The sequence below is a fragment of the Lipomyces tetrasporus genome, assembly GCF_029532465.1.
Source record: "Lipomyces tetrasporus strain NRRL Y-64009 chromosome Unknown POJ06scaffold_2, whole genome shotgun sequence".
NCBI lineage: Eukaryota > Fungi > Ascomycota > Lipomycetes > Lipomycetales > Lipomycetaceae > Lipomyces > Lipomyces tetrasporus.
In genome coordinates this window covers 226,758-253,327 of record NW_026611597.1, presented here as the reverse complement: position 1 = coordinate 253,327, position 26,570 = coordinate 226,758, and the positions used below count along the sequence as shown (strand labels likewise).

The 26,570-nt window shown below is 48.6% G+C and overlaps 8 protein-coding genes across 8 annotated transcripts; 6 read left to right on the top strand and 2 right to left on the bottom strand.

The window, feature by feature from the left end:
• Positions 1-3,108: 3,108 nt before the first annotated feature.
• POJ06DRAFT_192293 (serine hydroxymethyltransferase) lies at positions 3,109-4,544 on the top strand (the record flags this gene model as incomplete). The annotated part of the gene is made up of 2 exons (XM_056184878.1): positions 3,109-3,159; positions 3,219-4,544. The coding sequence occupies 2 exons, from the start codon at positions 3,109-3,111 to the stop codon at positions 4,542-4,544; spliced, it is 1,377 nt and encodes a 458-aa protein (XP_056045934.1).
• Positions 4,545-6,468: 1,924 nt separating this feature from the next.
• POJ06DRAFT_244748 (BPG-independent) lies at positions 6,469-8,640 on the top strand. Its single transcript, XM_056186544.1, has 2 exons — positions 6,469-6,745; positions 6,932-8,640. Exons 1-2 carry the CDS (start codon positions 6,709-6,711, stop codon positions 8,434-8,436), a joined length of 1,542 nt encoding a protein of 513 aa, XP_056045933.1. The 5' UTR covers positions 6,469-6,708; the 3' UTR covers positions 8,437-8,640.
• Positions 8,641-9,653: 1,013 nt separating this feature from the next.
• On the top strand, positions 9,654-12,215 carry POJ06DRAFT_193105 (XFP N-terminal domain-containing protein; the record flags this gene model as incomplete). Its single annotated transcript, XM_056184899.1, has 3 exons — positions 9,654-9,909; positions 9,965-10,352; positions 10,424-12,215. The coding sequence occupies 3 exons, from the start codon at positions 9,654-9,656 to the stop codon at positions 12,213-12,215; spliced, it is 2,436 nt and encodes an 811-aa protein (XP_056045932.1).
• A 384-nt stretch (positions 12,216-12,599) lies between these two features.
• On the top strand, positions 12,600-14,570 carry POJ06DRAFT_244744 (major facilitator superfamily domain-containing protein). Its single transcript, XM_056186543.1, has 3 exons — positions 12,600-13,295; positions 13,352-13,592; positions 13,647-14,570. Exons 1-3 carry the CDS (start codon positions 12,942-12,944, stop codon positions 14,420-14,422), a joined length of 1,371 nt encoding a protein of 456 aa, XP_056045931.1. The 5' UTR covers positions 12,600-12,941; the 3' UTR covers positions 14,423-14,570.
• A 102-nt stretch (positions 14,571-14,672) lies between these two features.
• Positions 14,673-18,808, top strand: POJ06DRAFT_244741 (uncharacterized protein; the record flags this gene model as incomplete). The annotated part of the gene is made up of 4 exons (XM_056186542.1): positions 14,673-14,844; positions 14,932-16,557; positions 16,611-16,772; positions 16,820-18,808. Coding segments are annotated over exons 2-4 (3,320 nt in total), but the record flags the coding sequence as incomplete, so codon positions are not given.
• Positions 18,809-19,091: 283 nt separating this feature from the next.
• Positions 19,092-22,319, bottom strand: POJ06DRAFT_244736 (uncharacterized protein). Its single transcript, XM_056186541.1, has 3 exons — positions 22,186-22,319; positions 20,984-22,114; positions 19,092-20,921 (listed from the first exon to the last, which is right to left on the bottom strand). Exons 2-3 carry the CDS (start codon positions 21,956-21,958, stop codon positions 19,266-19,268), a joined length of 2,631 nt encoding a protein of 876 aa, XP_056045929.1. The 5' UTR covers positions 21,959-22,114; positions 22,186-22,319; the 3' UTR covers positions 19,092-19,265.
• A 131-nt stretch (positions 22,320-22,450) lies between these two features.
• POJ06DRAFT_244735 (armadillo-type protein) lies at positions 22,451-23,761 on the top strand. The gene is made up of 2 exons (XM_056186540.1): positions 22,451-22,634; positions 22,846-23,761. The coding sequence occupies exons 1-2, from the start codon at positions 22,462-22,464 to the stop codon at positions 23,468-23,470; spliced, it is 798 nt and encodes a 265-aa protein (XP_056045928.1). The 5' UTR covers positions 22,451-22,461; the 3' UTR covers positions 23,471-23,761.
• A 490-nt stretch (positions 23,762-24,251) lies between these two features.
• POJ06DRAFT_192811 (major facilitator superfamily domain-containing protein) lies at positions 24,252-25,784 on the bottom strand (the record flags this gene model as incomplete). The annotated part of the gene is made up of 2 exons (XM_056184888.1): positions 24,252-25,447; positions 25,505-25,784. 2 exons carry the CDS (start codon positions 25,782-25,784, stop codon positions 24,252-24,254), a joined length of 1,476 nt encoding a protein of 491 aa, XP_056045927.1.
• Positions 25,785-26,570: the final 786 nt, after the last annotated feature.

The window sequence follows — 26,570 nt, the reverse complement described above, 5'->3', positions numbered from 1 at the left end:
TCAAGGCGCGATCAGCCCCATCTGCTTGCACGTGCCAAACTGGGGTTGAGATGGCAATTATGGATCGATTTCAGAAATACGCTCAACAAGCGGAATGGAATGTGTATGCAAATAATCAATGTACACTACGGTAACAGTAGTGTGAATATCTTTTGCCTGGTGGGCCTGATGGGAATTCCACTTGTGTCCGACGGCAGTGACCAGATTCGCACCACATCTCCCGATCATGGTACGTGAATAGCCGAAACGTTCTTATACAAATCACGACTAATCTACAGATGCCCAACATATACAACTGCGTCAAGATAGAAGACCATTCAATAATCGAATGAGAGTTACCTTGAACATGCATTTCTGTTCGCTCCCAACTGTTCAGTTCCCAACTGCACACATGCCAGCACGAACTTTTACTACTTAATCGTACTTTTGCAGGTGTCGGGTTAGTCCTTGTGAGCCTTAGGAGGCCTGCTCTTCTCCACAATATCCAATTGATGAATGGAATGTCCTTAGAAGTCATGCGAGAGTGGCATTTCTGGCTGCCCTCATCCTCGAACAGAAGACTCAGCGGGAATCCGATATCGAACGGCGCATCACTCTCAATCTCGCTAAGTGATTCTGACGTGCGGCCATCTAGCACTTCGTCTTCTTGTCGCATTTTCCCACGAAGCTAGTCCAGGAATGACCGAAGTAATGGCACACAGACATAGTGATACTTGGGGGCCTGCGGAAAGAGCAAGGATTCGGTGATAGCCAAGCAGACTGTTGGGGTTCGGACACGGGCTAAGGGCCATTCGGACAGAGGAATTCAAGATCTATTTAAAATATTCAGCACCTCGAAGTATGAAAATAGATCTTCGCTGCAAAATAGACAAGTAATGAGAGTTGTCCGAATAGGCGTGGCGCTTCCCATTATGATCGCTAATAGTTGTTAGCGTCCAGCCGTCGTCTTCAATAATTCCTGCCAAAGGAGGTGCGGACTTAACCAATCTTGTGCTGAAAAGCGTTATTTTCTGTGTAAATTAAAGAGGGAGCAAACAAAGGTGGCTAGCCTGGACGCAGATTCTGAATATTCAAGTTCTCCGAAGTCTCCGATACGAGGTCTGCGAATCAGCCATTCTGCAACCAATTTGGGCTCTTTCTCCCTAGGTTCCGTATTGAACATGTTCACAAAGACTTGACGCGCATTTTATTTTAATTACAATCTCGGACCATTTTCTTCCAGTCACTATGCCGTTGCTAGCAGCGTGGACAGTATTAGGCCATCTTGGTTCTCTGCCAACTTAGTTTCAATTCCTAATAGACCTCCGATCCTGTTGGTGAAAGTTGGTATTATTAATAGCATGATCAGAGTAAGCGAATTAAAAATACATCGTCACAACTTTATTGACTGAGTTCTTCAGGAACCAAGAAAAGGAACACTTTTAAGCCTGGAAAAATATGTTAAACTCTCCGCACGCCGATGCGTGATTCGGAGATGAACCACGCCTGAAATACCTGACTAGTGTAGTAACACTAGAAGGAGGACTACTATGGGGAAATTAGTCAATTTGGAAGCGACTTTCATTACAATTTAAAGTTGCTGAACCCAATTGCGAAATCCCTCGATGGGTTTAGTAGCTTATTCCAACATATCACAGACGGCCCTCCCTGACTAAAATCCTAACCCCTACGACGTTCTTTGGTCATGCAACTTGACATTTTATTTAGTTAGCACTTGTAACCAAGCAACCCGTGAACAATGTATCATAAACAGCGCGGCAGCGTCCTCACAGGGTACGACTCGTATGAAGCCGGCAGCAAAGGCAGAGTGAACTTATTATTGGCAGTAGTCGACCCGCGCGTAGTCGCAACCCCTGGCTTTCCTAGCCCTGCCACAGCCTATTCCGCGACTCACAAATACAGCTCGTACAACAGCAATATTATCATAAGATCGCAATATCGATCACGAGTTCAGGAGAGATGAAGTAACCCTTAATTTATACCCTGCGATGGCGACAGTAAAACCTTCGAATCGGGCTCTATGCGCTCCGCCAACCTGTCGCCACGACCATGGCGCACGCACTACTCGCAATTTAATATTCAATGAATTATTGCCTCGAGATAGGTGCAGTGCTTCCATGAGATCGGCTGATGCTGCATCTGTATTCAAATCTATAGTGAAGAGCTCCTTCGGCGACGAAATATCTGAATCACTCGTCGACTTGTAAAATGATATCAGTGTTAACAGACCAAAATCGAGACTCTTCGTCGTCTCTGACACGCCGTCTCTGACACGCCGTCTCTGACACGCCGTCTCTGCCTTGGCGGCGTCGTCGTCTAGACTGGGGAGCTAGCGTCAATGTCGGCGATGTGAGGATGGTGGGTGAGCTTGATGGGACAGCAGCAACGAATTTCGAGCAGTCAAACGACGTGTGTCGTTAGGAGGAGAGGACGAGATAGTGCGACTACTGCCGGTGTTGTTCTACAGCAATAATTGGTTGACCAGTCTTGCTGTAATAGTTAATTCGTAGAGATGACGTGTCGCAACTAACTGCGAGATCTCGAGGGCCTAGGATACAGTATACAAATAAAGCTGCGGCAGCCTGCTCAGTCGGCACTATACGGCGTAAGTGACATTTTGTGGCGCGTCTGTGCACTAAGTTGCTGTTGGGTTAGGGCATTTCCATTAGTCACAACTTTGGTAGTGCTGGGGGTGCGGTCACCTGTTGGACCGACACACACGGCAGCGCTGCGCACATCTTGACAACTCAGATCATTCTTAATGTTGTCTTCCTCAATTCGCTCCAGAATTCCTCTGGTCCAGGTACGTCTAATTTGCTATCTGTGCTTTGGCCTGGCATGGCCATGATTCTACGTGAAATCCTGGTGACGTCACGTGTAGAGTTGGTCCCACCTCGCGAGATTTTTCTAAGATATTTTTTCTTGCTCCAAGACTCGACTCACACCGTCCCGACAGAAATTTCCCGTAATTCGCCAATATTCCACTTCATCTCCCAGGTTATTCAGATACTCCGTAATGTCGTCCTACGCTCTACCTGAAAGCCACAAGGCTGTATGTGATATATTGGTGAGATCAACAGCTAAACAATTGCTAATTGTTGTGCGTAGATGCTACAAGGCTCGCTCAGGGCCACCGATCCTGAGGTCCAGACTATTATGGTAATATCCATATATATGTTTGAATAGTCGGCGACTCATCGTTGCTAACGCAGCTTTAGGATGCCGAGATCAAGCGTCAGCGCGAGTCCATTGTGTTGATTGCGTCCGAGAACTTCACGTCCCGTGCTGTCTTTGATGCTCTCGGCTCTCCCATGTCGAACAAGTACTCTGAGGGCTATCCCGGTGCGCGATATTACGGTGGTAACCAGTACATTGACCAGATCGAGCTTCTGTGTCAGCAACGTGCCCTCGATGCATTCCACGTAGACAAGGAGAAGTGGGGTGTCAATGTCCAGACGTTGTCAGGCTCCCCCGCTAACCTTCAGGTCTACCAGGCCCTAATCAAACCCCATGAGCGTATCATGGGTCTTGATCTTCCTCACGGCGGCCACTTGTCGCACGGTTACCAGACTGACTCTAAGAAGATCTCTGCTGTGTCGACCTACTTCGAGACCATGCCGTACCGCGTAGATTTGGAAACCGGTATCATCGACTACGAAATGCTCGAGAAGACCGCCGTTCTCTTCCGACCCAAGATCATCGTTGCGGGTACCTCCGCATACTGCCGCTTGATTGACTACAAGCGCTTCCGTGAAATTGCCGATCTCGTCGGTGCCTATCTTGTCGTCGACATGGCTCACATTTCTGGTCTCATTGCTGCCGAGGTCATCCCATCTCCATTCGAGTACGCCGACGTCGTGACCACCACCACTCACAAGTCTCTCCGTGGTCCTCGCGGTGCCATGATCTTCTTCCGCCGCGGTGTCCGCTCCGTGAACGCCAAGACCGGCAAGGAGACCCTCTACGATCTCGAGAACCCGATAAACTTCTCAGTCTTCCCCGGCCACCAAGGTGGTCCACACAACCACACCATCACCGCGCTTGCTGCCGCTCTCAAACAGGCCCAGTCCCCTGAGTTCAAGCTCTACCAGGCACAGGTTCTCAAGAATGCCAAGGTCCTCGAGAACGAGTTCAAGGCTAAGGGTTACACACTTGTCTCTGGTGGTACAGACTCACACATGGTCCTTGTCAACCTCCGCCCGAAGGGTGTCGACGGCGCCCGTGTCGAGGCCGTCTGCGAGAACATGAACATCGCGCTCAACAAGAACTCGATTCCAGGCGATAAGTCCGCGCTTGTTCCCGGCGGTGTCCGAATTGGCGCTCCTGCCATGACCACCCGTGGTCTCGGCGAGGACGACTTCAAGAAGATCGTCGAGTACATTGACCGGGCTGTCCAGATTGCTGTCGCGACTCAGGCGTCATTGCCGAAGGATGCCAACAAGCTCAAGGACTTTAAGGACAAGATAGTCGCCGGCTCCGAAGAGTTGAGTAAGCTTAAGGAGGAGGTCGCCGCTTGGGCTGTCCAGTTCCCTCTCCCTGTTTAGCCGACGAATAGTAAAGTAAACATAACAGGAGTAAATTGACTTATTTGGTTTCGTTTTTGATAAACGACAGTGCCGACATGGATGGGATTGATAATTCGGAAACTTTGGCGACCTAGTTACCTAAAAGTTTTTTGTGTGTTCTATAATTCTTCATAATTGTATAAGTAACAGTTCATTAGCTATGAATGAACACTTGTGGGTCATTGTAAAGGAGGGAATGGACATCGGGACCGGCACTCGACCTGATAGCCTCGATTCAGCAAAATCTATGCTCCTATGGTCGAACGAGGATAGGCAAATATTGCCTGAACACACAGCTTGATTACTACTACTTGACTAGAGCTAGACAGTCAGGGTGAGGTCTGCTTGTGCGACGACTAGGACTCCTGGACTTGGAAGATCTAAGTCCGTTTTATCATTCCCTTCATCGATAGCCAACCTCAGGTCTGTCTCTGAAGATGTGTTGCCTCACTCTATAACAGTAATCACCATCCACATTCACTCCGTTAAACTTTTCTTCAATATAATATGTATCGTTAGCGCTACCTTACAGTCCAGTCGAACACGGCCAATGTTCAAGGGACAACTCGACGCTGGGCCTTTCGCAAAGGACGGCGTCATCTGTGCAAAGCATTGACAGATACGAAGATAGTATCAGAGCCTAATGCTTCAGGCGTTCAATAAATGCGTGGTTCGACCTCCATACTAGAAGCTCATCACAAGAGCTGGTCCCCTGCTGAATGCTGGCTGTAGTATCTTTACACACAATTACGTAGTGAGTATTTAGAGATAGCTTTATTATTGACCATAACCATGGCTTGTCACCAGCAAGTAGCAAGCAGCATTGTCGACAACAGGATGCACAACGACTCCTATAGCCGTGGATCTATTCTCGGCGAACGTTAACTAATTGCCGCATAAATAAATATACCTCCGGCACTGGAAAGCGGAGCTGCTGGCTGATCCACGCTGTAGTGCAAGGCGTAGACGACAGTCTCGTTTTTGTTTTGGATGACCAGTGATGGGCTTTGCCGGTACGATGTGACTGTTGATCTGAGACCAAGATTGTTTGGGAGTGAGATATCTGCTGCGAATCTAGCCTGTTAATTATTGCCACGGAAACTCCGATTTGACAATACAACTGTCAACTGAACGCTGGCATTATGTTTGTGTATGTAAAATACATGCAATAAAATTCTAGACCACGAATGTCGGATCAAATTAAACGGCCCTCGAGAATTCGTAGGGCATTTTCTGGACAATCATGATGCTCACGCCCCAATGAGTTCAACTATCGCATGCTCCGGATGTTCACTACTTCGTATCTCTTAAAGCAGAGTCCAACAATTGGTCAAGATAACACGTCCTGAACTCGTGACGCTCTAACTCAAGCATCCAGTATCGGGCTCAAGGTACCAGGTACGCGCCGCACGAGTTAAACCTAACCCGCTGGGGGATCTTGTATAAGCCGAAGCGATCGATATCACTGAACTACCGGAGCTCAACTCGCTGAATCGGCCCCTAGAGAATTGGTCCAATGATTACTGAGGTGAGGTCCGTTTGCAATCGGCCAAGTAGGCTGGACGTTGCGATGGCGCTCGTGCCAGCGCACGTTCAGAAAATGACAGCTGAATTTTATATCCAGTATAAGTACAAATTTAACCCAAGATCGGGCTGGAGACTCGATTTCAAACATGCTGGATTTCAAGCTCGGCTTGCTACTCCCAAGCCCTATTCGATAGCACATCGGTGGGAAAATAACTGGCCAACGAGTTAATTCTTTCGCCAATGTCTCGTAAATACTCTCTCCAACAGATACCTAATAATTTACCTTTAAAGAATTCTCCTCGGCTCCTCTGTCGCCTCCAGACGCTTCATCCGCCCACGACTCACGAGTCAATCGTTTATTTGGATGTAAATAACCCCCCGCTTTGTATTAGACGGTACCAGACCCAAGTTGTTGAACATTCAAACCGCCGAGATCGGATGCCACGTTGGTTGCCAGCATTTGAAACCCCTAACCCGCCCCAAGACGCGGAAACGTGGTGCGAGCCAGTCAACAAAGCCGCGGCTGCACAATTTTCTTTTCGAAAGATTTCCGCAATAAACTGTTTGTCACATATTTGACCGGAGTACGGTTTCGCTCGACAATTGGGAATACAGGATGACTGTTGCGCATAAAGCTTGCCTTATTGTTATCGGTATGTGAATTAAAGCTGTTCTCGCTGAGAAATTGTGTGGTTAGAGGCGAGTAGTTTTGAGAGCCAAGTTGATGGGGATACATGCTTGCGTCTGAGCTCATTGAGCTTGCAATGGCCGCTTGCATTGCTCCATTTGTGATTGACACTGAATGATACGAATGTGTTGGCCGATGCTAACGGATGAAGACGGCTGGGGCATTGCTCCCGAGAAAGGTACGCCCGGCAACGCGATTGAGAACGCGGATACCCCAACCATGGACGCGTTCACGAAGATCCCCGGCTACACCACTCTCGAGGCTTCCTCGACCTTTGTCGGTCTTCCTGAAGGTTTGATGGGTAACTCCGAGGTTGGTCATCTCAACATTGGCGCTGGTCGCGTAGTCTGGCAGGACGTCGTTCGGATCGACATGACCATGAAGAACCGCGAATTCGGCAAGACCAAGAACATCGTGAACGCAATGAACACAGCCAAGAAAAATGGCGGTCGTCTGCACCTTTTGGGACTGTTGAGTGATGGTGGTGTGCATTCGCACCAGAACCACTTGTTTGAGTTGCTCGCGACTGCGAAGGACTTTGGTGTCGAGGAAGTGTTCGTGCATGCGTTTGGCGACGGCAGAGATACTGACCCCAAGTCGTTGGCTGGATACTTGAAGACACTCCTCGGCAAATTTGAGGAGATTGGTATTGGCAAGCTTGCGACCGTCGTCGGACGTTATTATGCGATGGACCGAGACAAGAGATGGGAACGTGTCGAGACCGCAATCAAGGGCTTAATCGACGTCTCTGGTGGCGAGACTGCTGAGCAAGCTGACATTGTATCCAAGATCGAGTCGCGATACGCGGATGGAGAGACCGATGAGTTCATGCGACCGATCATTGTTAATGGCGCGGACGCGCGGGTCAAGGAGAACGATACCCTGTTCTTCTTCAACTATCGTTCCGACCGAGTGCGTGAAATCACCCAACTCTTGGGCGTCGATTCTTCGTCAATTGACACAGAGATCCCAAAGAACTTGCACATCACCACTATGACTCAGTACAAGGCTGACTATCCGTTCCCGGTTGCGTTCCCGCCCCAGCGTATGGATGACGTCCTCGCTGAGTGGCTGGGCAAGAAGGAAATCCCTCAAGTGCATATCGCTGAAACTGAGAAGTACGCCCACGTTACTTTCTTCTTCAACGGTGGTGTCGAGAAGCAGTACCACCTCGAGCAGCGCGACCTTGTCCAATCGCCGAAGGTCGCGACGTACGATCTCGACCCGAAGATGTCCCAGCACGAGGTCGCTACGCAGGTGGCCAAACGCATCGCCGAGCACGAGTTCCCACTTGTCATGTGCAACCTCGCCGCCCCAGATATGGTTGGCCACACTGGCAAGTACGAGCCTGCTGTCCAAGCTGTCACGCACTGCGATCTCGCAATCAAGACAATGTACGAAGCCTGTGTCCGGGAGAACTACATCCTTTTCGTCACCGCCGACCACGGCAACGCCGAGGAGATGGTGACTCCGGAGGGCAAGCCGAAGACCTCGCACACGACTAACAAAGTTCCGTTCGTCATGGCCAACGCTCCTAAGGAGTGGTCTCTCGACGATAACGGCGTCCTCGGCGACGTTGCCCCTACCATTCTCGATGCCTTTGGTGTCGAGAAGCCAGAGCATATGACTGGCCGAAGCTTGTTGAAGAGGAACTAGGAGTTGCTCCCAACTGTAGATTTTGTTTTAGGTGACGGTGCTAAAGGTTGACGTCTCTGTTGTAGAGGGACCGGGAACATGCAGGCTGGCTACTGCGTGGCGGCACCCACTTTATGATTTTTGTCTGTGTTTTAGGCGGATAGATGTTAGAGTTATAATGCTAGACATACATATTATATTGAGTATAATGTAAGAGATTATTAGACTAGTATGACATATTGTCCAGAACGACTTCGGCGGGCATAGAGGCGCGGGTTAGCCTTGACGTACAGTACGACAAGCCACGACAAGGAAAAGTCATGTTTGGTTTGCCTGACCACTCGTAGACTCCACGTCCTATATTCGACTTCATAGTTTAATAATTACGAAGTGCGATTGCGAATTTGCGTGTATTGGTAAGATATAAAGCAGTATTTTGCTTCCAAGAATCTCTATTTCTTAACGTAGATCGTGCCAATTGTCGCCCGTCGACGCGTTAATAAAGACTTCCTTATCAGCGGCAAATTTGCATTCGCACTTTATCTGCGCAGATCAATTGAACCTGTTCCATGAAGGACTGGCGTGCTGTTTATACTTCCATGGCAAAATGCACACGTTATATAGTATTATGGCGAGCCAGGCGCCGCCAGTCTCGGAAAATCGGTGCCTGTGACGCCGATCAGCGAAAGGGGTACATGAGATTAGGCAGTTGCGCCTGATAGAAACTGACAATGTCAATGACGGAAATTCAAGGTCCCGGGACCCGACTGTACAGATATAAACTCATTCTGTAGCTGATAAAAGTTAGTTACTAAGGCAGGAAAAGCGTGATAACGCGCGTGGTAGGTAGGGTTTGCGGTTCCTATACGATAGATACTGTGGACAGATGCTATCATACCATGGCGAAAGCGTGGGCAAATCGTTCCCGCTTGCAGCGTGATCTCAGAACTCACAATGACTTACTACCTTTATTTGCTGTGGGTGAACCCGGGCAGGTTAGGTACAATGGGCATCAGTGGGAGTTGTGACATCATCGCGGTGTAGGCCCTCGATCCTTGCTCGGTATGGACGTCGCGAATCGCATGGCAATCACGATCACTTCGCCTATCCTCAATTCAGCATACTATATGAGATCCTATCATTGACCGCCATGGTTGCTTCTTCTCTCTTTGCCTCATCCTTTTGCTACAACAATTATTATCCAATCCACCCAACTCCCCCAATTGCACCCACGCGAGATGTCCAAGGTCGCAGCGGTACTGCGTCTCAATGAGATTGCGAACCCCCCTCCCGATCCTTCCTTGCTTCCTGACTTCGTGCGGGATATCGGTGTCACGATCAACTACAAGGATTATCTCCCGGCCGATGAGCGTTCCGCCCTGGTCAAGTTCCAAGAACTGGCTAACTACGTTGCTTCGGCCATGATCTTTCTGAAATCCGATGCAATTCTCGAGCGTGAATTAACTCAGGATGACATCAAGTTTCGTCTGCTCGGTAAGTTAATCGCCGCTGGTCCATTCGCATCTCCTGATTGCTAACTATGTGCCAGGTCACTTTGGTACCTGTCCCGGCCTCACTCTCGTCTACGCGCACTGCAATCGACTGATCGTAAAGAATGATCTCGATATGATCTATGTTGTCGGTCCCGGCCACGGCGCTCCTGCCATTCTTGCCGATCTCTGGATCGAAGACTCGCTAGATGCTTTTCTTCCTGACTATCCCCGCAACAAGAAGGGTCTTAAGAAGCTTATCCGAAGCTTCTCCTGGCCCGGCGGCTTCCCGTCCCATGTCAACGCTGAGGTTCCCGGCTCGATTCACGAAGGTGGTGAGCTCGGTTACTCGCTCGCCGTTGCGTATGGCGCCGTTATGGACAAACCTGATCTGATTGCCACCTGCGTCGTTGGTGATGGTGAGTCCGAGTCTGGACCACTTGCTGCGTAAGTTTCTGCATTGATCTTCTGCACTGGTTCCGACCCCCCCCCCCTTCCAAAAGCTAACTAATCTTCAGCGCTTGGAACTCGCATAAGTACATTGATCCCGCCGAGTCAGGAGCTGTCATTCCTATTCTACATGCCAATGGGTTTAAGATCTCCGAGCGTACGATTCCTGGTACAAATGACGACAAGGAGCTCATTGCTCTTTACTCCGGATACGGCTATCAAGTCCGAATCGTTGAAGATCTCAAAAACTTGAACGACGATCTCGCCGCGTCCATGGACTGGGCTCTCGCCGAAATTAAGAAGATCCAGAGTGCCGCTCGATCTGGCAAGCCAATTATCAAACCAAGATGGCCCATGATTGTTCTCCGAACACCAAAGGGTTTCTCTGGTCCAAAGTTCCTCAACGGCGAGCCCATCGAAGGCTCCTTCCATTCGCACCAGGTTCCTCTTCCCGACGCCAAGACCAACGCTACACAGTTCAAGCTCTTGAAGGAATGGTTGGGATCGTATGGTGTTGACAAGCTGCTCACTCCCGAAGGCGCGCCTATCCCTGAAATCCTAAGTTTAGTCCCCAAGGAACGCACGAAGCGTATGGGCCAGGTTAAGGAGACTTTCAACGGCTACGAGCCAATTGTTGTACCTGACTGGAAACCAATTGCTAAGGAGAGCAGATCGCAGTACTCTGCCATGAAAGCCGTTGGTGAATTCCTCGACGATGTTCTGGTAAAGAATCCTAAGAGCGTCCGTATCTTCTCGCCCGATGAGCTGGTTTCCAATAAGCTTGACGCCGTCTTCAATCACACCACCCGTGACTTCCAATGGGATCCTGACACCCGTGCCAAAGGTGGTCGAGTGACCGAGATATTGTCGGAACACTGTTGCCAGGGATGGATGCAGGGATATACTTTGACAGGTCGGGTTGGCGTCTTCCCGTCCTACGAGTCCTTTTTGGGTATCATTGCTACAATGATGGTTCAATATGCCAAGTTCATGAAGATGGCCATGGAGACCAAGTGGCGTCGCGATATTGGCTCGCTCAACTACATCGAGACCTCAACCTGGACTCGTCAGGAGCACAACGGTTTCTCGCATCAGAACCCAGCGTTTATTGGTACCGTCATCAAGATCAAGTCCGAGGTTGCGAGAATCTACCTTCCTCCGGATGCGAACTGTTTTCTCGCCACTGTCGCGCACTGTTTGAGAAGTAAGAACTATATCAACTTGATGGTCGGCTCAAAGGCGCCTACGCCAGTCTACTTAAGCGCGGAAGAGGCCGAGGCTCACTGCGTTGCTGGTGCTTCGGTCTGGAAGTTCGCCTCCACCGACGATGGATTAGATCCCGATGTTGTCCTCGTTGGCATCGGTGTAGAAGTCACGTTTGAGGTTATTGCCGCTGCGTCATTGTTGAAGAAGAAGGTCCCTAATCTCCGTATCCGTGTCGTGAATGTTAGCGACCTCATGATCCTCCAGCCTGATGGAGTTCATCCTCACTCCTTGTCCGACGAAGGATTCGCCTCACTCTTCACCGAAGACCAGCCGGTCCATTTCAATTACCATGGTTACCCAACAGAGCTCAAGGGTCTTTTGTTCGGTCGTCCCAATCTGGAGAGAGTTACAATCGCTGGATACGACGAGGAAGGTACGACAACTACCCCGCTGTCGATGATGGTTCTCAACAGGACCGACCGATGGTCCGTTGCTGTGCACGCCATACAGGGCGCTGCTAGATGCAACCCTTTGGTCCAGGTTCAAAGCCATTTACTCATCTCTGAGTTTGAGCATGCGAGACACAAACACCAGGTCTACGTGGTTGAACACGGAAGGGACCCTGATGGACTGTTTGACACACCTTCATTTTAGGTGATTTCGGTTATTTTGAAGTTTTTAATGTATAAGGCTAGATTGTATCGAACGACACATGGGCTTTTGTTCCTTTTGAAGGTATCAATAAATGAGTTCTATGGTGATCAATGCGCTAAAAATTAGATTGCCAAAATATTAATAGCTACCAAAGATTCTTGTGGCATCCGTCCGTCCAATAAATCTTAATTAGGAAGAGTTCCTGAATTCGTGCACGCAATTGCGACAGATAAATGATCGGCAAACAAGAAACAAAGTACGCTAGCAAACCGTGGTCCCGTGTTTTTTATCTGATCTGATTCCTCGTGCGGCGTCAGCCCTGAGTGTGCGGCTGCAGAGACTCGAATGGCCGTAAATCCGGGCGCGAGAACAGTACGCCCGGTCAAGACTATACCCCATGTCCGGCGGCATAAGTCTTCGGTCCGACTCATGCCCAGACATAATACCAACTGGCCGGAGATTTACTGGATAGCTGCAATCTCCGGCAGTATATTGACATGCCCGGTCGCAGTAGTCCATTTTGGTCTTGATCGGGCCACTTCGACCGAAGACCTGGATGGACCTTTGAGACGGCATGGACTGCTCTGTTTGCATTCACAACCCATGCATAAATAAGCGTTTGCCTACTTTATTCAATTATTCTGGTTCTGAAGCTCTCTTGTTCTGTAACCCGACTAGTTGATATTGAGAACCGTGGCACCACTATATTGCAAGTATATTGTCGATATGGCCGAGACTGAAGCAACCAAGAGCGAACAAATTATCCCCCGATCAGGCACTCCTTCACCGGTCAACATTGTCGGTGCACCATTCGATGTCGAGAAACACCCCACAGAGAAGCCTGCGCCACCACCCGAGCCAGCCCATCACGCCCATCCCCATCACTTCCCAGAAGGAGGACTGAAGGCATGGTTGACGGTTCTCGGCGGTTTCTTCTCCATGTTCTGCTCGTTTGGGTGGGCAAATGCGATCGGTGTGTTCCAGGATTACTATGAGACTCATCAGTTGAAGCATCTGTCGTCATCCGCTATCGGATGGATCTCATCACTACAGCTATTCTTTATGTTTGGTTGTGGCATTGTATGCGAGCCGCAAATTGGACAACTTTTTGCATGCCAAGGTTAACTGGGATGTAGTTCGTTGGCCGTTTGTTCGATGCTATTGGACCGCGATATCTTCTCATCACCGGCACCGTGCTTGAAGTCCTCGGACTCATGATGACGTCTATTTGCACGAAATATGGCGAGTTTCTAGTATGCCAAGGGATTATTGCGCCCATCGGTGCCGCGTTTATATTTTACACCGGCATAGCTGCTGTACCTACACATTTTCACAAGAAACGAGGCGTCGCTATGGGCATCTCGTCTAGTGGCTCAAGTAAGTGCTTCTTACGAACTCTGTGGTAGATAATATACTAATAACAGAGGGTAGGTCTCGGCGGAACGCTGTTCCCGATTATGGTCAAGAAACTGTCGCAAAGGGTTTCATATGGCTGGACCATGCGATCTTGCGCGTTTCTAATTCTTGGCCTCCTTATAGTAGCGAATCTGACCATCACGTCCAACGCTGAGCACAAGGGATTGCAGAAAATTCACCCGCGTGACATCACGAAGCATTTTAGGGAGATTCATTATGTCCTCCTGGTTGTCAGCTTTCTGCTCACATTTTGGGGACTATTCATTCCCTTCGATTACCTGACAACTACTGCTCGGCATTATAATATCAGTGACGACATGGCGACTTATCTTGTTTCTATCCTAAACGCCGCAAGTGTCATTTCGCGCATCGTGACTGGACATATTGCCGACCATGCCGGCCGGTTTAACGTCAACTCCATTGGCATCTTGACAGCTGGAATTCTCACGCTCGCGCTGTGGATTCCATCGACAGGATTAGCACCATTTATCGTGTACGCCATCATTTACGGTTTTGCGTCGGGGACCTTCATATCCCTCGGTCCAGCATGCTGTGCACAGATTTCGCAGGTCAGCGATATCGGCACGCGTGTTGGCGCTTTATTCGCGGTCGGCAGTTTTGCAGCATTGACAGGCATTCCAATTGCTGGTGCCATAATAGGTGACGGTTCGGACCAGGCCCGTTGGCGGAGCATGATGGCGTTTGCTGGATCGCTGATCTTACTGGGAGGCGCGCTGCATTGGTGGGGTCGGGTGTTGAAGGTTGGATGGTCACTTCGAAAGGTCTTCTAATGTTCGAGAAGGAAGAGGTATGGCTAAATGGGCGGCCAATTCAAAGTTTTCTATTGTAGATATTTAAGAGCATCAGGGCATTATGAGGTTAGTTTGAAATTGGAAGATTAGCGAACTCCTTAATATAAAATGCAACCGAATCTGGTACCGATTGGGCAACAGCCATTAAGTGTTTTGTACGATCATGTGATTAGCGCCACGAATTGCGGCGACACCCGGGTAAACAAAACAATGAATGCTTCAGGGTCGACAGCAAGACGGTCTCGAATTGCGCGCAATCATATTACGGGCGGCTATACCCACTTCCTTCTTCTATCATCCTGGCACTTACAGATCAGCCGATCTATTATTCGTAGGCAATGACAACAGTGACTATTCTGGTCGTCCAATGCGGAGCCACTGATTAGCAGATCACCCATTAGGTTAGTGGAATGCTGTAATAGTCGAAGTTCAACACGCGACAATCATCTCATCTTTCGCGGCCACTCTAACGGATCGGTCGTTTACAGAACCCTTGATCGCAGTCCTTCATACAGACCATGGAAGGCGCCTTAGCGCGCCGCCATTCTCCGCCGTCGTGGCTGGAATCGTCTACTAGTCGTGGTGCTGACGACTCGTTGGTTCCTGCGCCGCCGTACTCGCCTCCGAATGATCAACAGCAGGCGGGGACTGCGTCGGGAAATGGCCTGACGTTGTCGCGAAAACCGGACGTTATGTCGCCGATCAGCGTTGACAGTGTGTACGATGTCGCTGAGAGCTTTGGGGGGGTTAGTATTCGGAGTGCAGAACGCTGGTCGCCAACTGAGCGTCTTCCGAAGGTACAGAGTCAGCTTGATCAGTATGGAGCACCCAATCTAGAGGAATACTCTGAGTCCGGAAATGCTCCAGCGTATGAGGAGGACCTGCAAGTTCCCGTTAGTGAAAGTGATCAGGAATACCGGCATGTACTGTCCAAAGACCAGTATCATCGAGAACGTGAGTCAGAAGTCAGCACTACTCATGTGCACAGCAGTATATCTGTTTCAATGTCCGAAAACAGTATATCACTGCCGTCGGTCGAGCCGTCGTTTGCGGGTTCTCTCGTACCACAGTCTCCATCTCCTTCGCCTACTCTTGTCCGTCCAACTTCACAAGCTGCTGAAGCCGACCAATTCCTCTCATCACCACCACTTTCCCCGTCACCGTCACCGCCTTTGCCTGACACGCAGGACCTGGAATTAGAAACAACGAGTGGCCAGAGCGGTGCGGACGATGAATTACAGGACGTCACTGAAGAGGACGACGAGGATGGGTTTGATGCATCTCCATTGCTAAAAAAATCAGCTGCGCAACAGCAACCTTTGGCACCGGGCGACCAAACGCCACGGTCTTCCACATCTACATCCACAACTCGTCGCGCTCAACCGTTCCTGTCTCGTGTTCCCGATCCCTCAGAGACGGCAATCGCCTCGCGTGTGAAAAGTATTACAGTCTCCGAGTCAGCTGTTAAGGATTTCGCTTGGCGGCATTCTCACAGATCTCGACGATCGGCGACAGGAACGACTACGACAAGTTCTACGACACAGAATACCTACACAACGGCGGCGTCGACATCTAGCCTTGTGCCGCCTCCTACGGCATCGAAGCCGACTGCGCCGAATACTGTGGCAAGTAAATTGACGTTGAAGGAGCAGTCCGCGTTAATTGATAAACTTCAAAAGGATAATTGGGGTTACCAGCTGAAAATTTACATTCTACAGGAGGAACTGGATAAAAGATCGGAAGACAGTGTCAGGGATTTGCGGAATGAAAATATTGAGTTTAAGAGTATTAATGTGGGTTTGAACATTGAAATCAAAAAACTGAATCGCAAAATCGTTGACCTGGAGTCTCGGTTACGTAATGCTGAGACCGAGCGTGCCGCCGAGCAAGAGGTGGACGAAAGAGTGGCTGAGGTCGAGGCGGAAAATCGAGAAGAGATCGAGGCTTTACGAGCTGAGCTGGAGAATTATATGAGTCTAGTCGAAGACATGAAAGCTGAGTTGGAAGCTACGCGGGAAACAGTGCACGAAATGCGGGAAAAGGAAGTCCAGTACAAGGTCGAGCTACAGCAGTGGCAACGCAATCACAATGACGAGATTTTTGAGGAAGAAATTGTAAGATTTATTGAATTTATCATGATTATGTGCTATACTGATATATTGAAAAGGCGACGCTGAAACAGTTCCTGGAAAAGGAGCAGCTGGCTAAAGATAGTGCTCAAAAGGAGGTCATTGATTTGCGAACGGAGCTGTTAAAAGTTCGACGAAGTGCGTCTACTCTAGGCGGAAGTGAGCGTGAAACAACTTCGGAACTGAACAAATTACGTCAGGTACGTATTAAGGCTGAACACGAAGAGTATAACCGCTAATATTATAGGAAAATCGTGATCTCCGACGCGAACTGGGTACTCGGGCCACAATAGTTGACGCCAGTAATCTTGAAAAAGATAGGCTTTATCACGAGCTTGAAGACCTTAAACGGTCATTGAGATCGTCGTCGTCGGCTATGTCGTCTCGCCGGTCGTTCGCAGCCGAGACAGAGGACTACGAAGCTGTCATATCCGAGCTCCGTGACAAGGTTTCCGAAGTGAAGTTTATTGCCCGAGAGCGGAAAGTGCAGGTCGATATTCTCAACAAGGAGAATGCTGATCTGCAGGATGTGATTGAGAATTTCCAGAGCACGGTACAGGCACTCAACGATGACAAGGGGTCATTGCAAGCCGACGTTGCACAGCTCTTGAAAGAAGCTGCAGCTCGCGAGGAAGAAATTTTGACATGGCAGGAAGACTATGAGGTTTTGAGTACTGAAGCCGACGCTGAATTGACCCGGGTATTAGACTTGGGTAAAGCTAAAGACGCTGAGTTTACAAAGTTGCGTGCTGAGATCGATTCGTTCACACGGCTAATCACAGCTTTTGAACGCGAGTCAGAAGGCCTAAAGAATGAGGTCATGGAGTACCGGGATAAGATTGCTGAGTATGAACAGGCTACTGAACAGTTGCGGGCTCAGCTTAATGAGACGAAGACTGACATGGAGAGTCAACTTCGCGCTTCTCAGGATGAAACCGCACGCGAACGGGAGCGGTGCAGTGACTTGCGAAGGCGAGCGCACCAAGTGGAGGCTGCCAGTCGCGACCTACGAAAACAGATTCAAGAATTACAAGATGATAACGCTCGCGAACGAGAACGGTATAGTGAGCTTCGTCGACGAGCGCAGGAGTACGAGGTTACATCGAGCGACTTACGAAAACAGCTTCAGGAAGCCAGAGCGGCGGTCGCGTCGCGACAACAAATCGATATGCGAATTCAAGAATATGAAAAGGCCATGGTTGATCAGGAAGAACAGCTTGAAAATTTACAGCGCGAGAATGCAGCAAGAGCAGATGCTCGTGCCGAATGGACTCAAAGGGCAGCGGAATATGATGCCAAAATTGCTGCGCTGGAAAAGAAATTATCTGATGCGCAGGATCGGAATAATGTGCTGCAACAACTGGCCAATGGCACCGTCAACAGCAAGAATTCTCATTTGCAAGGGGGCACGCTTTCTAGCAAAGGTTCCCTTAATGGTGCCATTGAACATATGCTGGGATCATCTACAGGATCAATTTCGGCGTCAGCATCTGCCGATAAATGGATGATTCGACTGCAAGAACTGGAACAACGCCTCAAGGCCGAAAGAGAAGCGAGAATACGTGATCGCGATGGGGCGCGGCAGAGGTTAGATGAAGCCCTGCGCGAAAGCGATGAGCTGAAGGCTGCGTTATCGAAAGCTCAGTCACGGACTACAGGAACGTTTGGAACTCTAGGTCCTCTATCGGGAGCATTTGTGCGGTCATTAGCGCCGCCGCCGGGCAATCAGGGCCAGGCAGTTGGTGGGAGTATGAGACGCCCAGCAAAGCTAAATGATGCAGATGACGTGGACGATGATGTAGATAGTAATTAGATTGAGCACTGGAATCAAGTATATTGGGTTTAGGTGATATTATCGGTCGGATGATTGTTCGTCTTTTCATGCATTTTTAGTTGTCGGTTCGTATTTGTAAGTGATTGTTCATCAGCTTCATAATCATGCAATACTTGTATCTGTATTAGAAGGATAAATATATTGTATAACTTATGTCTATCAACCACACAATTATACTCATCACATGAAAGTATGTCCAGCAAATATGTTACCGCACAATCAAGTCAGACGATAGTCAGAAGGCACGGTATGAGGTAACAATTTGCTTCGAAATTCGACAAAATGAATTAATCTTCTACCCGTTCTTTTCCCCTCCGTTCGCTTATACAAAAAAATACTTTGAAACGACGCAGTGAATAGAAGGGACGTTTTATGTGTCATTGAAAAAAAAAAAAAAAAAAAAGAAAGAGACAAAGGTCAAAGCACCGCTATTTGACTGCTGCATGAAGCCCTAACCCTTTAAGGGATTGTACAGTTCGAGAATTGAGCGGTCGATATGAATTGAACTATTCTCATAAAAATGTCGGCCATTCTCATAAATATATCGTATTCTTGGCATTAGTGGCTAAAGCAGCGGAGATAAAATGCAGGCGTTCCAGTATGACCGTCACCAACAAGTAGACACGGGAGAGAAAGCATGGTCTTACCCTAGCGACCGGCCACTGATATTATCGTCTTATCCGTGGTGTGAAATGAGCGGGTGAACTGTATTTATAATACAATATAGGAATTATATTACATGATTTCTTACTACCAATATCCAATAAATACGACTATCGGCGTCCCAGAATCGTCCCATCCAAAAGTTTACGGTTTCCACAAACATATCCTACAACATAATACATTTTTCTCTCATCCATCAGCCAGGCTTAAATCTGGAGAGATTCGCGTTGGGTGGAGGCACGGCTGGAATGCGCGTATGATCAATAAGATTGACCAGTGCATCCGGATCAAACAAAACAGCCTTGTAAGTCGATGCGGGCGGAAGTAAGCTCAAGAGTCTCATAACCCCGTCTGGAAGAGTATTAGTGTTGCCAATGAATGGGTCCCGCTGCTGTGCATTAGAACTTGTTCCTCGCGGTTCTGGCTTCTCCTTCTCTTTCTTTCGAATTCGCTTGCGTGACTCGCCCGTCGCTTCCGTTCTAGCGCGCTTCTGAGCACGCTTCGATTTGACAGTACTCTTTGTCGGCTCCGGAGCCATCACTGGCACTGCCGTAACAATATCTTCTTCAAAGTTGTCCTCAGCAATTAAGGAGGCGCTAGAAATGCCCTGCTCTTCCTTTAGGATGTCCTTGTAAACCAGTGGTCCTACCTCTCGTTCACCAATGACACTATGCTCTCCCAAGGTATAACGACCAGCAAATCGCGCAATAGGTTTTGCATCCGGATAGAGCTCGCACATCCGACTCTCAAGCCTAGCAACTGCAGACAGTTCGCTACCATAAGCCGCTTCATATGCGTAAAATTTGTGAAACAGGGGCCGAGCATCCTTGGCAGATAGCTTCGAAGCCGTACGTTCAAAAAGTGCGCGTGCATTCGTGTCATCATTGGTCATAATAAGGAAGTCGAGGTATTGTTCGACGAACGCAACAGTGTCCACAAACCTTCGTAACCCAATCTCGAAAATTTTGCTGGCGATTTCGGGGCCCTTGTTATGATGGTATTCCATGAGCGCAGATGCAACGAAAATATGATGTGTAGAATATGGAAGTTTTCTAGCTTCACTAAACACTTGACGAGCAGCTTTGAGGCCCTCCATTCTCTTCATGGCACGCATATACATTGTATTGCATAAAGTAAGATCCTTCGATAGCTCGGCAAGTCGCTCTTGGCCCTTCTCCTCCACTCTCTTTATCTTAAGCTCAAGTCCGTGATCTCTCTTATTATCTAGGACTTGTTCTTCGTCATCATCATCCTTGGGCTTGCCGTCTGTTGTGGAGTATATGCTTTTTGTTTCTTCACGGCTTTGTAGTGCATTCTTCTTTTCCTCACAAATTTCCTCTGCCATCTTAATCTCTTTAATGATGCTGGCAGCAAGGCTCTGGTAGGTCTTCTTGGCATCCTCGCGCTTTTTCGTGAGCTCGTAGACTTCTGCTAGTCTGAAATGTAGCAAACTGCTTCCCGGATTCGCAGCCGCACCATCGCGTAAAAAGGAGAGCTGGAGATCGGGCATATCTACCGATGCACAATATTCTGAGGCATCAAACCAGATTTGCGGGTAAAAACGAAGAGGCTGTAACGCCTGTCGATAGGCATACAGTACCCGCTCGATTAACTGTTCTTTTCCGCCCGGCACTCCCCCTTTCCCATCTTCGGACGTGAAACCCAGCGGATCAGTTAGTTCCCACGAAATCCATCTATTCCATAGAGCAAGTTGTCCCAGTTCGGACTCTCGCCATCGCGGCCTGACTGGAATTAAATCACGATCAAGGGTGCTTGAAGTCTGTTGCAGTTCCTTCAGACATGATCTGGCTGTCATATAAGCAGGCGCTCTATCAGCTAAAAATTTGCGAGCCTTAAGGGCGTGCAGTTAGCTTGAGTCATTATCATCCGCCTAGATATATAAAATTGACATACCGTAGTCTTGTTTAGAGAGTTTTCGAACAAATTATAATCTTGCCATAGGTTCTCCAGATTCTCCACTGGAATGCATACGACTCTCTGGAACACTTTCCTAAGCAAGTCCATTTTCTGTTGCGTCTCCCAAGTCGACTGACCATCTGGACTGCTTTTGATAAAGTCAATGTAGTCTTTCCATACTTTCCCAGAACGAACGTCAATTCCGACTTTACTGGCCACTACCTCGAATGCTTGTATGATCGCCCGGCGCGCCGTCTCGCCATCAGTAATTACATTATTTCGCCTCCGAACGTAGGTAAGATAATGTTCCCAGATCAATAAACTTGTGACGGCTTCAACTGCTCGACGATAAACTTCTTCCGCCTTCGTGAATTCCCCAGCGCTTTGTTCCATGTCCGCATATGCAATCCACTGCGAAGCGACCGTTGGATACAATTTCAGTGATCTTTCGTAACCATCACGAGCAGAGTCAATTTTTCCGCGCTTGACGTACTCCGCAATTAAATCATTATACAATGTCAGAGGCGCATGTATACCGTCGTGAGCAATTCTGTCTTCGAGATGTCCAATAGTATCCTTCGGAAGACGTTTTCGACGTGGGGCAGCAACTGGCACGGGCTCAAGGTCTTCCACGGAAGGGGTAGATGCGGTGCTTGTGGTCGACGCCGTCTCGTCCTCAGACGATGATTCCTCGTCATCTTCCTCTGGAGGCTCTGGTTCTGGTTCTGGCATGCTATCACTTGTATGCGCTGCTTCTTCTGGAACTGGTGGTAGGAGTTTATCTATCAGATCCATTGTTATTGTTACGCCATTCGATTCGGCCTCTGGAACAGGTGAAGGTACATATTCGTCACCAGCTTCCGGAGGAGTTGCGTCTTCCTCATTATCATCAACCGGAGAGATATATCCTGGAAGTCCCGTGTCGTCATCGCTTGGAACAGGTTCAGCATATGACAAAGCACCATCCGTCATACTGGATGGCGTGTATAAAAGTAGGCAAAAACTTTGACTTCGCCAACGCACCGATCTCCGTCCTTTTGGACGCTGTAGCAAACGATCGTATATAAGATGCGATTATAATTCAATAGCAAATTATAAAGTACAATGAATAGCGTATGGGTATAGAAACTGAAATGAGAGTAATCAGTTAACGATCCGACTAGGAGTTACGCGTCCAAAATGTATTCGATATTACTAACCTCGGTTCGGTTTATAAATCTTGGAAGGAATTCATAAATATAATACAAACAATACTTTAGTCCCAATATCTCAACCGCCAAGACCAAATTGCTGATTCTGATACTCAATGCCGAGTATACCGCTGCTCGGGTTCGTGTTTTGCAGGATCGTTGTCGAGCGAGTGTCCCGTTGTTAGAGGCCACCAAAGCCTGACCCTAACCCAGATATCGCTGGACGAGGTCAAAAAATTTCTGTTGGCTGTTTGATCGTCAGAATCAACCTATACCTATCACAAAATGCCATCGTCATCAGCACTAACACCATCATCCCGGTCAGCGGAAATTGAGGAAATTCTCACTACCCTCTCGCGATACAATCCGGAGACTACCACTGTTCTACAAGAGTACGTCGCGACACAATGCGCAACTGGACATTATGATCTCATGGCAAACTTGGCTCTGCTAAAATTGTAAGTTATAATTGTCTTGGCTCAATTACTGGGGATGCAAATGGAAACCCATGGCTCGTATGATGAGAAGAAACGAATTATATTAGCATGTATTAGTGTAGACGGGATACCGTCGATGGCAGCGTTATTAGCTCTACCTGATTCGAGCTCTTTCCTTCCTAAAGCGATCAGCAATTAATCTTTGATCCGATCTCTAACTAGTCGTATGTAGATACCAGTTCAATCCAGAGCTCATGAGAGATGAGACGGTACTTAATATACTTGCCAAGTCGCTGACTGTATTCCCCCAGCCTGACTTCGCACTTGCCCTCCACCTCCTTCCTCCATCTCTTCTACACCAATACAACACAGCCTCAGCGCCAAACAGCACAGTTCCAGTGCCACCAGCAGCCGATACTGACGATCAGCTGACGAATTCGGTCCATCGATTGACGTATCTCAACACGCTTCTTGAACTTGAGGCGTTTCCATCGTTCTGGCGAATCCTTTCCTCGGACGTCGACGAAGAGTACGCTGACCTCGTTGCTGATGTCGCCGGGTTCGAAGATGCAATCCGGAAAGGTATAACGGAAGGCATTATGCTTAGTATGCGAAAATTTAAAATTGAGACTGCTCAGAGTTGGTGGAACTTCAGTAATGTGGAGACAGTGGAGCAGTGGGTCGAGAAGGAGATGCCTGGATGGATAATCGATGGGGATTGTATTGCTCGGAAAGATGAGGGTGATGCTACCGCTGCTGCGACGAATCCCACGCAGCCGGCACCTGGAAAGATCAAGTTCGAGCAGTTCTCACGTGTTATTAGACGCGTGTACGAAAATGAGTTATTGCATCATTAGGGCAAGTTTAGAAATTGACTTTGTTTATTGTGTTTTGTGTCGTTATTAATGGGATTGTGCCTTGTATATTTGGTTTCTTGTAAGTACTTTCATGTCTGGATTAGGTTACTGTATCAGTAGAATACACGTGTTGGACATTGTCGGCGACTCGCTTCTTGCTTGATACATCTTTCCCAGGCCGTCTTTTTATCGCAGTTCCTATGTCGAGACGCTCAAAAACACACTCAGGTTACTTTGAACGGTTCGTTTGTAGTAATAACAACAAGTCACTCATTTCAGTCTTTACTGTAAAGAGCTCATTAAGTAGGCTATTTTATTGATAGAGTATCCACAATTCTCTGACTTCCACATCACAACTTTTAAAAATTTCATATCCATGTCTGCGAGCACTGATGTATAGAATAACATTTAAACAGCGATCGACGACTTATACATCAAACGTCCATGCAAAATCACTCAAGAACTGAAGTTACTATGAGACAACAAGCTTTATGCCGGCCCAGATTCCCTGCCGCCCAATAAATCGAAACCCATAACCAACTCCTATGCAATAAGTTACATAAGTATATCATAATAATGCAGTGCTATTACATGAATAAATTCCCGCAATCGATTGCAAAACAAAATACGAATTCAATTTCCAAAGAGGCCATTGGCTACCAAAAGTCAGAATCACCAACGTTGGAGCCCGGACGCACATCCGCGGTCAAGTCAGATCCGACGGGCCACACCAATCGATCAAGAGCAACCCTGGCATTACAAAGTGATAATTGGACTTCGTTCACTCTCGAGCGAGAAGCTTTCCGCCTGTTGCCTTACCCTTTGCAATGACAGCAATCACTGAACCAGCCATCATGGCAACACCAGCGTAGATCTGCATGCCGTTATAGTTCCCAACAGGATCCTCCTCGCCGCCAACAATAGCGCCGGCAATTGGCAACGATGCTAGGGCGCCGAAGGCAATAGCAGCGCTGACGGCCCCAACCCTTGTTCCGATCTCCCTGACTGGGGAAATATGGGCAATGAGGGCTGGGTACATTGCCAAAACACCACCAGACGCGAAACCGTAAGCAGCAGCGACGACGATGATACCGACCTCGGTTGTGGACAAGTACCAGAATGGAAAAGCGACAATACCCGACATGAAGCAAACCAAAATGTAGATATTAAAATTTCCAGCTTTGTCCGACAGCATTCCGGAGAACAATCGACCCGCGAGTGAACCAGCATTCAAGTAGGCTATGAGGTGGAATGCGGATGCTAGCGAGAGGCCATTCGCAAGAGCATGAGACGCGACAAACGCGAAAGGGACGAAGAGTCCGAGATACACAATGGTGAGCGAGAGAGTAACAAGCGCGAACACTGGGTCAAAATAAGGGCGAAGGTAAAAGTGAACAAACCGGTACGGCTGACGACCACTAGGAGCAAGGCGGGACGTAGTGACAATGACGGCGGTGAAGGAAAATATGAAAAGAAGTATCGCAACACAATAAACGGCCATGCCAAACGAAGCGCGAGACGAGACGGCATCAAACAAAAAGGGCAGAGTAATACCACCAAAAGACGCGCCGGAAGCAGCCACTCCAAACGCAAGTCCCCGCCGCTTTGAGAACCAACCAGTGATTGCTGAAGTGGTGGCATAGAAAAGAGCAGACGCGCCAATGGCCGAGCAAACACCTTGGGCAAGCACAAATTGATAATATTCGGTGCAGAGTGCGGTCATGCAGACGCCGAGTGTAAGTAGTAAGCATCCAGGAACGGTCAGCCATCTCGGTCCATACATATCGCAAATTCGTCCACAGAACAATCCACCGAATGCAAGAATGAAAGTCTGAATTGAGCCGATCCATGAAATAGTTGAAGGAGACAGATCAACGAGCTGGTGAGTCTCGTAATAAGTTTGGAACAGTCCGATCACGTTCATGTATCCAAAAGAGCAGAACTGAGCACAGAAACCACCCAGAGCGGCGAGCCACGCTGCAAGACGTTAGTTGCATTATATCACTGATAAACGAGAAGTCAATAATTACATACGTCGCAGGCCGACATCGGGAAGATAGGCGTCCTCGTCAATGTGCTCGAAGAAGAACGAATTAAGGGTGTTGTATGTCGCCGCACTGGCAGCTGATCGGAACCGAGTGAGGTCGTTGAAGCCCCGTCTGAGTTTGGAGTCGTAGTAGCCGTCAGCTGTGGTTTGTGCTCGGACAATTGGGACCGTGCCGTCGTCGTCCTCGTCAATGGCACCGGTAGGAGAAAGGAGAGGTGCCGTTATCGACGACAACGAGTGCCGGCGGTTAAAACTGGGAATTTTCATACCGTCGGACGGGGAGATGCTGTAGTAGTTGGTTGCCATTGTGGATGGCTGGCGTCTTGAATAGTAACGAATGTAGGGGAAGAGACTGCACGACCGACCGACGCAGGGCTGACGATGTCTGTTGACAGATTGACAAATTCAGGGCGACGAGGGACGGGACTTTTGTATCACACGTCGAAAGCAGGCTATCAGTCATGGTCCAGCAGAGATCGGGTATCGATAAGCATGGGGTCGAAGTGCGATGACGACGGCTTGTGTGGTAGCGAGCGGGCGACTGCGACGGAAGCCCCGGACCATGTTAGCCACTGGACGCATTCCACCGACCTCGCACACAAATCAGTACTCCCAAGATTCGCCATCAGCAATTGTAGAACGACAGTCGCACATTCGTTGTCGTCATTAATGATCACTAAACCAGACAAGCTCACATCTTGTTCCAAGGTTGTCTCCGAGCTCCTTATCGGCATACATAATCTTCAGTCGCTCTCTGCCAGGTCAGAACGCAGATCACAGATACAATCAACGCCGGCCGTCTGCGTCATCCAGATCAAACCAATACCAAAAAAAAAAGTCAACAACAAGCAGGCTGGGGAACCTTGATGCGTTTGTTGATGGTTTCGTGTTGGACCTATCGTCGAGCCGCACGAACGCAGTCAGCCGAGGCTTCGGACTTGCCCGACCGACAGATGTAAGCGCTCAACTCATTAGAATGGCGGCAAGAAATTCGACAAAAATCTACGATAGATCAACGACATGAAAAATTTTGGAAATTGTATAAGATGCCAC